Source organism: Amblyraja radiata, chromosome 5 (genome assembly GCF_010909765.2).
Source record: "Amblyraja radiata isolate CabotCenter1 chromosome 5, sAmbRad1.1.pri, whole genome shotgun sequence".
Lineage (NCBI taxonomy): Eukaryota > Metazoa > Chordata > Chondrichthyes > Rajiformes > Rajidae > Amblyraja > Amblyraja radiata.
The window spans coordinates 67481429-67493649 of record NC_045960.1 but is presented as its reverse complement, the minus strand read 5'-3'; the positions used below and the strand labels follow the sequence as shown (position 1 = coordinate 67493649).

The 12221-nt window shown below is 42.1% G+C and overlaps 1 protein-coding gene across 2 annotated transcripts in view; it reads right to left on the bottom strand.

Annotated features, from left to right (window-relative positions):
- Positions 1 to 12221, bottom strand: part of drc1 (dynein regulatory complex subunit 1) — a 62736-nt gene that overhangs the window by 17256 nt on the left and 33259 nt on the right. For both annotated transcript variants that reach the window (XM_033021481.1, XM_033021483.1), the window contains 3 exons: positions 10942 to 11076; positions 6928 to 7163; positions 4875 to 5062 (listed from right to left, as the gene is read on the bottom strand). In XM_033021481.1, the coding sequence (XP_032877372.1) occupies positions 4875 to 5062; positions 6928 to 7163; positions 10942 to 11076 (559 nt within the window). The remainder of the gene's footprint in view (positions 1 to 4874; positions 5063 to 6927; positions 7164 to 10941; positions 11077 to 12221) is intronic.

The following is a 12221-nucleotide window of genomic DNA, read 5'->3' as shown; positions in this document are numbered from 1 at the left end:
AGGGAGAACCAGTGGATGTGTTATATCTGGACTTTCAGAAGGCTTTCGACAAGGTCCCACATAAGAGATTAGTATACAAACTTAAAGCACACGGTATTGGTGGTTCAGTATTGATGTGGTAGAGAACTGGCTGGCAGACAGGAAGCAAAGAGTAGGAGTAAACGGGTTATTTTCACAATGGCAGGCAGTGACTAGTGGGGTACCGCAAGGCTCAGTGCTGGGACCCCAGCTATTTACGATATATATTAATGATTTGGACAAGGGAATTGAATGCAACATCTCCAAATTTGCGGATGACACGAAGCTGGGGGGCAGTGTTAGCTGTGTGGAGGATGCTAGGAGGCTGCAAGGTGACTTGGATAGGCTGGGTGAGTGGGCAAATGCATGGCAGATGCAGTATAATGTGGATAATGTGAGGTTATCCACTTTGGTGGCAAAAACAGGAAAGTAGACTATTATCTGAATGGTGGCCGATTAGGAAAGGGGGAGATGCAACGAGACCTGGGTGTCATGGTACACCAGTCATTAAAAGTAGGCATGCAGGTGCAGCAGGCAGTGAAGAAGGCGAATGGTATGTTAGCATTCATAGCAAAAGGATTTGAGTATAGGAGCAGGGAGGTTCTATTGCAGTTGTACAGGGTCTTGGTGAGACCACACCTGGAGTATTGCGTACAGTTTTGGTCTCCTAATCTGAGGAAGGACATTCTTGCCATAGAGGGAGTACAGAGAAGGTTCACCAGACTGATTCCTGGGATGTCAGGACTTTCATATGAAGAAAGACTGGATAGACTCGGTTTGTACTCGCTAGAATTTAGAAGATTGAGGGCAGATCTTATAGAAACTTACAAAATTCTTAAGGGGTTAGACAGGCTAGATGCAGGAAGATTGTTCCCGATGTTGGGGAAGTCCAGAACAAGGGGTCACAGTTTAAGGATAAGGGGGAAATCTTTTAGGACCGAGATGAAGAAAACATTTTTCACACAGAGAGTGGTGAATCTCTGGAATTCTCTGCCACAGAAGGTAGTTGAGGCCAGTTCATTGGTTATATTTAAGAGGGAGTTAGATGTGGCCCTTGTGGCTAAAGGGATCAGGGGGTATGGAGAGAAGGCAGGTACAGGATACTGAGTTGGATGATCAGCCATGATCATATTGAATGGCGGTGCAGGCTCGAAGGGCTGAATGGCCTACTCCTGCACCTACTTCTATGTTTCTATGTTTCTATGAACAGGTTTGTAGGTTAATTGGCTTGGATTTGTATAATTGGTATGTGTAAATTGTCCCTAGTGTGTGTAGGCTTATGCTAATGTGCTGGGATCGCTAATCGGTGCGGACTCAGTGGGCCGAAGGGCCTGTTTCCGTGCTGTATCTCTTAAACAAAAAATTTCTAAACCAGTTGGATAAATATAATGCTGTCTCATTAACGCTAGATGCATGGTGAATTTATTTTTAGCCAGTTCCTAACAATCTTAATTTGTACTGAGTTTTAGATCTGAAAGGGTTAAGGGTGTACAGGCAGAGGAGCAGTTCATGCAAGAAATATGTGGAAACAAGATAAGATGGCCAATTACCAAGTAAAACTGCAGAGAAAAACGAGTCTGTTCCAGGCGCGAGAAGAACCGTTGCTTTAAACGTGCTGATGATGCAATCAGCATGGAATATAACCTCCCTAGGGGTATATAGGTATGACTTTTGTATCGGACCTTTGAGTGGGACCGCGAGGGACAACATATGCAACCATACTCGTGGTTGCTCTCGCACTCCTGCATGCGTAATAAAGAGGAATTGTTACATTCTTAAAGTGTTTAATGTGGTTTGTTGTCTGATAGCACGGATAGAACTTTAACATTTGGCGTAGTTGGCAGGATTCGAACCTGTTATGCTTTTGTAGTCGCCCACGATTTTGGCTCCCTCTGGCAACATAGAGGATTTCTTACCTCCTCCGGAACACCAGCAACTTATGTGACGAACCTACTGCAAGCCTTAGCCCACACGGCCATTATTAAGTGCAATGCCCATACCAGCGGCCGTGACGAAGTCTCCCAAGGGAATGCCCTTGCTGATATCACTCCCCGCACGGCAGCTTGCGGATCCTGCACCATGGTCCCCACAGAACCAAAGATTCTAGTAGGTAGAACGGACTTGCCAGACATGGGTGATGTAAAGTTAATGCATGGGGGACGCCTCTGCCGCGCAAAGCGATTTTTGGAAACGAGAGGGCGGTGCCGTTGACTCTTTGATAGACCTCTGGCTCACTCTACACGGCCAAGTTTGTGTACCTGATGTTTTTCTGCCCATTCTTTTCAACTATATACACTCCCTTTTGCATGCTGGTAAGGAGGGAATGGTAAGGATGGCAAAAGAAACATGGTGGCATCCCAAAATTCGCCAGGAGGCGTTAAAACGTGCCTCGGAATGTGAAATTTGCAGATGAAACAATCCCGGAAAGACGGTAAAATGTCCAACAGGAGTGACACCAATGCCAGGCTGACCCTTCGTGTGTATACAGATAGATTTTATAGAGTTACCATGGGCACATTGTTATAAATATCGCTTAGTAATTGAAGCTTTGCCAACTGTAAAGCGACAGCTGAAACTACGGTAACACTTATTTTAAAATAAATCATACCTCACTTTGGGCTGCCTACCGTTATTAGTTCTGATAACGGTCCCCACTTTATCGTAAAGACTAATGAAGAATTGTGTCAGCATTTTAACATTAAACAGCAATTCCACTGTTTTCACCACCCACAGGCCGCTGAAGTGGTCGAGAGGGCAAATGGAGCCCTGAATTGGCTAATCTAATGAAGGAAACAGGGCAGAGTTGGGTTAAGGCCCTTCCCTTGGCATTTTTTGAAATGAGGGTGACCCCACACGGAGCTACTAAACTAACCCCGGCCAAAATAATGTACGGCCGGCCGCTACATACCCCCTGGGGTGCGACTAAGAGTGTGGAAGTTAGTTTTGACTTACATGCCCTCAGCGGTGAATTAATTACATTTGCACAGCAATTAACCCATGCCTTGTCCGTTCTGCACTCCAAGGTGCGAGAGGCACAGAAGCCACTACCAGTTGAACACGGGGACGAGTCCATACTACAAGGAGACTGCGTACTGGTAGGGAACTGGGATCGGAAGAAATTGGGACCACGCTGGAATAGACCGTACCAGGTGCTACTAACACCGACCGCCGTGAAGGTTGAAGACCACCCGTTGGACACATCTGACTGACTGCAAACAGATCGGAGAAAGAAGAAAGGACAGTGGGGCTGTTGACCCTCCTTTTTGTCCTGGGGTTGGCCCGGATGGGCTGGACCCAGGAAATAATCTATGAGCTATGAATTCGCCCTCTGGGACAATATAGTGCATGCTGGGTGTGTATGCACATCCCACATAATGGTGGAGGAGGAATACCCCTCTTAACAGTACCCCTTAACATTACCGAGATTCTGGCCTTACACTGCTTTCGCAATAGAACAGCAACTAGCGGGTGCCGAAAGAACGGCAAAACCGAGGACAAATCCATGTTTAATGGATGGTATACGCCACTTTTAAGCCAGGCTGGAAAGTAAATAAGACCTGGATGATCTCCTTCCCATTCTACGGACAGCCCGCACCTTACGGGAATTGATTAATATGGCCTCTGCAATGGAGAAATTGGCCAATGAAACAGCGGACGCCTTTACCTATACGCAAAAGGCCCTTTCATCCATGACAGCTGAAATGGTTGCACTCTGCACATGGCCCTGTAGAATCGTATGGCCTTGGATTTTATTCTGGCAGAAAAAGAAGGGACCTGCGCTATTATAGGCTAGGAATGCTGCACCTATGTCCGCGAAGAGTCCTCTAATTTTACCAACCTACCTGCCCACATATCCCAGGATGTTAATAACATCAGAAAAATTGGGAGCCAGATGCATGGCTACAATGATTGGAGCAGCTGGTATCCATTTAGCTGGTTCGGAGGTCTCTGGGGGTCCATACTACATTTCGGCTCTATTTTTCTGTTGGTAATTGCATTAATATTTGCAATACAGTGTATCCAACCACTCTGTGCTTCGTGGGGTTATGATAAAAGGAGGGAATGAAATAGTTTTAGAACTGAAAGGGTTAAGGGTGTACGGGCATAATAAAGAGGAAATGTTACATTCTAAAAGTGACTAATGTGGTTTGTTGTCTGATAGCGCGGATAGAACTTTATCAGTACTGAATCAATATTGGACGAAATTCTAATCTTTTGCACTGATTTTCGCTGGAGACTTGGTGTTTGTAGAAAATGGTTATTTGCCTGTTAGCCATTTGTGTCTCTCCCACGCTAGAGGCAGGAAACATGTTCCTGATGTTGGGGGAGTCCAGAACCAGGGGCCACAGTTTAAGAATAAGGAGTAAGTCATTTAGAACGGTGACGAGGAAACACCTTTTCTCACAGAGAGTGTCATTGGAATTCTCTGCCTCAGAGGGTGGTGGAGGCAGGTTCTCTGCATGCTTTCAAGAGAGAGCTAGATAGGGCTCTTAAAAATATCGGAGTCAGGGGATATGGGGAGAAGGCAGGAACGGGGTACTGATTGGGGATGATCAGCCATGATCACATTGAATGGTGGTGCTGGCTCGAAGGGCCAAATGGCCTACTCCTGCACCTATTGTCTATTGTCAATTATTGATTTGGCTGGTTTTGGATCAAGTCCAATAGAAACTGTAGCAGCAATCAAAGACTTTACCTATTATCTTGTGAAAACAAAAGAGTGCGTGCAAGAGCATTGATTCTACAATATAATACAAAGAAGCATTCTACACTATACTGAATAATGTCCAGAAAACTTAAAATATTCTATTGACTACTTGGGCTAATAAAATGAATCTCCGAAAACAGATACTCACTGTTTCATCGCACAAAACTTCTAACAATGTTTTAACTGTTTTCAATGAGATTTCTCCAGGTTTTCCACCACACAGCGCCATTGCCTTGTCCTCACTAGCCGAATAACAAATATTTTGGAAAATGGCATTCCACATCGATGATTTCTCTCCATTTCCTGCTTTTTCCTGGAAATTCCATGACTGTTGATCTGCCAAAAAAAAAATGCTTGAACAGTGCCATGTCAATTTTTTTCTTTCAGTAACAACTCATGCTGTAACGTCAATGCATAAAATCGAAGAATAATGCCCCTGTCCCACTTAGGAAACCTGAGCGGAAACCTCTAGAGACTTTGCGCTCCACCCACGGTTTCCGTGCGGTTCCCAGAGGTTGCAGGTGGTTGCCGGAGGTTGCAGGTAGTGGAAGCAGGTAGGGAGACTGACAAAAACCTCCGGGAACCGCACAGAAACCTTGGGTGGGGCGCAAAGTCTCCAGAGGTTTCCGTTCAGGTTTCCTAAGTGGGACAGGGGCATTAGGAGCTGCAGCAAGGGCACTGACTTTCTGTTGATCTGCTGAAAACTGCAGGGCGATGCTGAAGATGAAGAGAAAATCAATTTTGCTTTATCATTCAGAGCCAGATACAAACCACTACATTATTCGAGATTGCATAAAAAAGGAAAAAAAGGAATGAACATTACACGGATAAGGAAAAAGGAATGAAGCACAATAATGAGAAATTATTGGGACAAATAATCTAGCCAATTATTGCTTACTCGATCTACTTTTCATCATTTACAAAGGTATGGAAGATGTCATTTGTAGTGTCATCAAACAACATTTAAGAATCCATAACCTGTTCATCAATGTTTTCAATGAGTGTGCTACCTTGGCCGAACATGAATAAAATAGCTGAACCTTATAAATGACCCTTGTTACCGGAGGTAACTTTTGATTGAAGAGTTCCAGGAAAACTGATTCCATGGGGAAATACTTCAAGTGATAACTCCCACAAAACCAATGGTTGTGGTTCTTAGAGGTCGGTCACTCAAGCAGAGGAATTCACTGCTGAATTTACTCAGTGACCTACATCAAACATTTTCAGCTGTTTCATCAATACATTTTCCTTCATCAGATAAGATACAGGGATGCTTGCAGATAATGGTACAATGTTCCATTCCATTCACAGCTCTCTGCAAACAAACCAGTAAATTACCGAATGCAGCAAGAGCCAATGGCCCGTCAATGAGTGATTATCTTCAACAAGAGAATCAAATCACCTAACTTTGATAAGTAGTATTACAAACACCAAGTTTCTTTCAATCAACATTCTCCCAATTTTGTTAACCCTTGCTGTCTCCTCCCCTTCCTCAGCCCTCGGACTGTCTCCTCCCATCCCTCAGCCCCCGGGCTCCTCCTCCTCCTTTTCCCTTCCTTCTCCCCGCCACCCCCTATCAGTCTGAAGAAGGGTTTCGGCCCGAAACATTGCCTATTTCCTTCGCTCCATAGATGCTGCTGCACCCGCTGAGTTTCTCCAGCATTTTTGTGTACCTTCTGCAAGAAACCTAACAGAAAACCATATAAATATTGGAAAAACGCAGTAGCTCAAACCCTGGTTATCCTGCAACTCACTGCCTGATACCTCAAACACTTTCCACCACAGATTACAAGTGTGTCATGAAATATTTTGTGCATTAATGATTGGCGCTCCAACATCAAAAGCAATGCAAAATCATTCAGGACCCTTTGCAGCTACTGACTGCTTACTTATTGAGGAGTTGCGAATGAATAGCTTTACTTCTGATCACATGATGCAAAACCATAACATTCTCATCTTGCCATCAGAAAGTTTCTTTAGAGAAAGATGGATGATTTAAAAATCTATCATTCATTCGTTTTGTTGTTAGTTTTCACAGAAGGAAACATCTTCAAAAACAAACCAACAATTAAATATATCTATCACATTAATTAGCTAATACGCTACAAGAACATTATGCTTCATTAAGTTAGATTCGGCTCTGCAAAAATTACCTTGGATATTTCGACATATGGGTTACAAACTGACTTTTATTTTCCTACCTCCTAGAATAACTTCTTCTGCAAGCTGGACCGCTGACTTTTTCTTCCCAGTGCACGATACAATCGGTCCAACATTCTTCAAGAAGCATAGTTCTGGCATTGTCCAGGTCAAGCCCAGCTGTTGATTGTGTATTATCTCATCAGCATCGAGGGCTTTTCTGACCAGATCCTTTGCCTCTTCCTCATTCATCAACCAAATGCCCTGAAACTTCTTTGCATCGACGGCAGCAAAATGCCTGTTGAAGCAAAAGTACTAATTTTCATATTCTGAACTACTGGTAAAAAAATGTTAAACAGCAATAACATTTGTTAATAGTCTGGAAGATCAACAAAAAAAAGACCTCTCTCTTGGAACCTGTTAATTTTTTCCCTTAAGCGTAAGTCAAAATTTAGAACCTATTTGCACGAATGTATGCTATCAATTTACAGAAACGGAATTTACAGAACGTTCTCAAATCTTCTTTAATATCATCAATTTGGGTCTAAAATCTCCTCCGTATAACTGAGATACTCTTCAGACTTAAGCATGTAATTCTTGTCTCATCCTAACCAAAAACGTATTGACATTTTAACATCTCAACGTCTAAAACATGCATATAACTTCATAACTGGTCTTGCTGTGGACGAAAACTTATTCATGTGCTCATCAGTACACATTGGTCTTAAATAATGAATCCAAATAATTGTGACTTGAAGCTCAGATGTAAGGCCAATTATGCCAAGTTCATTGTGCATTTATTTCTCCACAACACATTTCAACTCTGCAGCATTAAAGAAATTTAACAACATTCAAATATTGCTCAATTTTTTTTTAGCTTTATTTATTTTTTTTAAAGAGCGGCACGCAGTTGCTGCCTTACAACGCTTGCAGCGCCGGAGACCTGGGTACAATCCTGACTAGGGGTGCCGTCTGTATGAAGTTTGTACGTTTTCCCTGTGACCGCGTTGGTTTTCTCCGAGATCTTCGGTTTCCTCCCACAATCCAAAGATGTGCAGGTGTGTAGGTTAACTGGCTTGGTATAATTGGAAATTGTCCCTAGTGTATTTAGGGTAGTGTTAATGTGCAGGGATCGCTGGTCGATGTGGACTCGGTGAGCCGAAGGGCCTGTTGCCATGCTGTATCTCTAAACTAAGCTCAAATTTATGAAATATGCTCCTAATGGAACTTGTCTTGGACCTGAATGAAAAGTGTACCAAAATAATCATAAAGCATTTGCCCATCTTTTCAATTAAACAAAGTGTGCTTAACGGATCATTTTTTCAGCATGTATTCCTTTTGAAAATCAAGGATTGGCTGTTTAAGTCTGACAATACAACAAGCGAGGGTTCTCCAACAATGGTCACTTCAGCAAATACTTGAATACTTTCCATTGAATCCTCATTGTCTTTTAATTTGTTTCCCCGCAGATCAGTGTACTTGTAAAGTCAACCCCAGACCTTACTCTTGAAATTTTCCAAACAAAAGTGTTGAAGTACATGCACCAATCATTATTGGTATAAGTACACTGATCTCATTCCAGACCTCTTGTATCCCTGCCCTGAGCTGTTTGAACAGATAACAGACTTTCTTCACACTGTTGCACTTTGTGATTTCAAAACTGCTAATAAGCTTCAATAGTGGAGGTGGTTGTGAAATGTGAATGAGAAAATTTCTGTTATTGCATTTAACAAACTAATCTAAACCTATCAAAATGTTTTCTCTTTAAATGGTAATATTGTGGATCTGGGCATTACCCAACCATCCTAAATTCTTAATAGCTGTTGCGAAGGTGTTAATGAGGGTAATGGTAAAATGGAAGTGAAAACAGATACTTCTGGAAACATTCAGCAGGGCATACAGTAAATGTACAAAGATAAACAAACATAGCAAGAGAAAAGAGGGAGCAAGAGAGACAGTTGTATTGAAAGTTTCCTTTAATGGAGACAAAAACATTCATTTCCTTCTGTTATGTTTGAGGTGAAATTGGAAAGCGTGACAACAGAGGTTAAGGAAGTGGTCAACAGAAAAGGTGATTGTGAACACCCGTGTCATAGAGTGATACAACGTGGAAACAGGCCCTTCGGCCCAACTTGCCCACACCGGCCAACATGTTCCAGCTGCACTCGTCCCACCTGCCGAGTGTGGTCCATATCGCTCCAAATATGTCCTATCCATATACCTGTCTATCAGTTTAGTCTAAAATGATCACCCCCTCATCCTCCTGCACTCCAAGGAATAAAGTCTCAGCCTACTCAACCTCTCCCTATAGCTCTGGATGTTGCCAGGACCCTCTAGACCTGGCAACATCCTCATAAATCTTCTCTGTACTCTTTCCAGCTTGACAAAATCTTTCCTATAAGACAGTGCCCAGAACTGAACACAATACTCACCAACATCTTATGCAACTGCAACATGACCTCTCAACTTCCATACCTAATACTCTGGCTGATGAAGGCCAAAGTGCCAAAAGCCTTTTTGACCACTCGATCTACCTGCGACTCCAACTTCAAGGAACTATGCACCTGCACTCCTGGATCCCTCTGCGCTACACTACCCAGAGCCCTACCATTCATTGTGTAGGTCCTGCCCATGTTAGACTTCCCAAAATGCAACACCTCACGTTTCTCTACATTAAATTTTATTAACCATTCCTCAGACCACCTGGTCTATCGATTAAGATCGTGCCGCAATTTTTCACAACCATCTTCACTATCTGCAAAACCACCCACCTTTGTATCACCTGCAAATTTGCTAATCTTGCCGTGTAATCTGCCACTAATCTACCCTGTCCTCCAGGGTACGGCAACAGCGAGGATAATTTTGCTAATAAATGCAAAGCCTTTTTAATCTTGATGAGAGCAAACGAGATTCAACATTGCATGGTTAACTTTGTCAGATGTATGCACATTCCAAGTATGCACATTCCATGGCAATGTCAGAACTACACCAAGCAAAGCGTGGGAAAAAAATACTCCAGAGACGTAAACGTTTGCAGGTTAATTGGCTTGGTACAAATATAAAATATTCTCTAGCGTGTGTAGGGTAGTGTTAATGTTTGGGGATCGCTGGTCGTCACAGACTCGGTGGGTATGTTTCCGTGCTGTATCCCTGTATCTCAAAACCAAACTAAACAAGGATGTAGAGAAACCATAGGAGAAAAGTAAGAAAAACTGAGAGCTCCAAATGTACTGCAGTAAATTCAAGTCCAAAGATCCATCATTGAATGATTTAAGAGTATGTTTGTTCAGATCTCAAAATCAATTTTCCAAACGTCAGATCAGAAAAATAGATTGAAAGAGATAAATGGAACTCCTCTGGGAAAGGACATAAACAAGTATACAAAAAACACACAAATCATCTATATTATAATTTTATATCTATATTACTAAGACTCTCATCTTGTTTGTCTATTTGTATGTATGTGTGCGTGAGATCCCAAAACCCCACCAAAATGGTACATGATAGCGCTACAATTTTTACCACTTTTCCACTTGATCCGCCCGTCAGCCGCATTCGACTTCGCAATGGGATTCGACAATCAGCCGCGCTCGACGTCACAATGACATCACAATGGGATCCCGAATCTCATTTACATTAAAAAACGCAATTTTCAAAAAAACTGTTTTAATCAAATTCTTCTGTTTTCATTAACAGCTAACAGTGTTTAGGTTATTTTAAAGAAAAAACGAAATTTTCATTGAGAATTTCATTTTAAAAAAGGAGAGAGGAAAGAAGAGTGAGGGTGAAGAGGAGGGGATGGATTGCTGGGGGATGAGGAGGAATGGAGGAGGATAGGGGTAGGAAGAGGCATGGCGAGGCACAGTTGGGGGAGTGTTGCCGTGACTCGCGTCACAACGGGGATCTCTGGTGTCACAATGGGAACCCCTCAACCGCGCGCGCCTGTGCAGTTGGGGGCTACGAGTGAGTGGTGGAATATTGCGTTGGGGACAGGGCCCAACGGGTCCGCACTTGGTCTAGTCTTGTTTAAAAGTATAAATAAGTAATTACAGGACTTCAACTGGGATTTTGCAAACCTCATTTTCTTCTGAAGGTCCTTGTATAGTTCCACCGTTCTCTTGTACTGGTCAGTTAGGGACTGGTTCTCTTCTCGATACATTTTCTCTTGTTTACTAAATTTTGCCAGAAGTCTGTTCAGAGAATCATGCAGCCTGTGAAGCAAATTAAACAGTAAAAACGTAATTAGAGAAATCATAATTAAACTCTGCAATTCCCCATCTTCATTTTCTACTGATTCAAGCCAAGTTCATTTTGTCATGCCAGTAACACTTTCCTCCTCCAATCTTTTCGCCCTAAATTAGGTAACCAATTTTGAAAGTTACATTGCTCATTAGAGACTTTCCATTATACTTCATTGTTCATAAATTTCAGGGATATCAGAACAATATTTAATTAAGCATCATTTTCAATACAGTGTCCTATTCCCACTGAAAACTAAACCCTAACATCAATTATGCATTTGTTGCCCGAGATAAAATATCAGTTTCACCAAGTGATACTTTACTGAAAAACATTAATGATATCACACCCGAATCTTCAGGATTTTTTAAAAAATTACCATACTGACATATAAGAGTACATTGTTTGCTTTCATAAAGTTTCATATTGCTTTAAGGCTCCAAGTTCCTGAAGAAAGATGCCAACTGTTGTTTTGAAATATAAAATAAAATAAAGCATTCACAGAAATATTGAAGAGAGATTCTGCATTGACTTACAGTGCATTCAGAAAGTATTCAAACCCCTTCACTTTTTCCACATTTTGGATTAAAATTCATTTTTTTAACATCAATCTACACACATTATCCCAGAATGAAGAAGCGAAAACAGGTTTTTAAAAGTTTTTGCAAAGCAATTAAAAAAAAAAAACGGAAATATCACATTTACATAAGTATTCAGACCCTTTGAGATGACAATCAAAATTGAGCTTAGGTTCATCCTGTTTCCATTGATTATCCTTGAGATGTTTCTACAACTTGATTGGAGTCCACCAGCGGTACATTAAATTGATTGGACATGATTTGGAAAGGCACACACCTGTATATATAAGGTCCCACAGTTGACAGTGCATGTCAGAGCAAAAACCAAGCGAAGGAATCGTCCGTAGACCTCCGAGACAGGATTGTGTCGAGACACAGATCAGGGGAAGGGTATAAAATAATTTCTGCAGTACTGCAGGTCCTGAATAGCACAGTGGCCTCCGTCATTCTTAAAAAGAAGAACTTTGGAACCACCAGGAGTCTTCATAGAGCTGGCCGCCTGGCCAAACTGAGCAATCGGGGGAGAAGGGCCTTGGTCA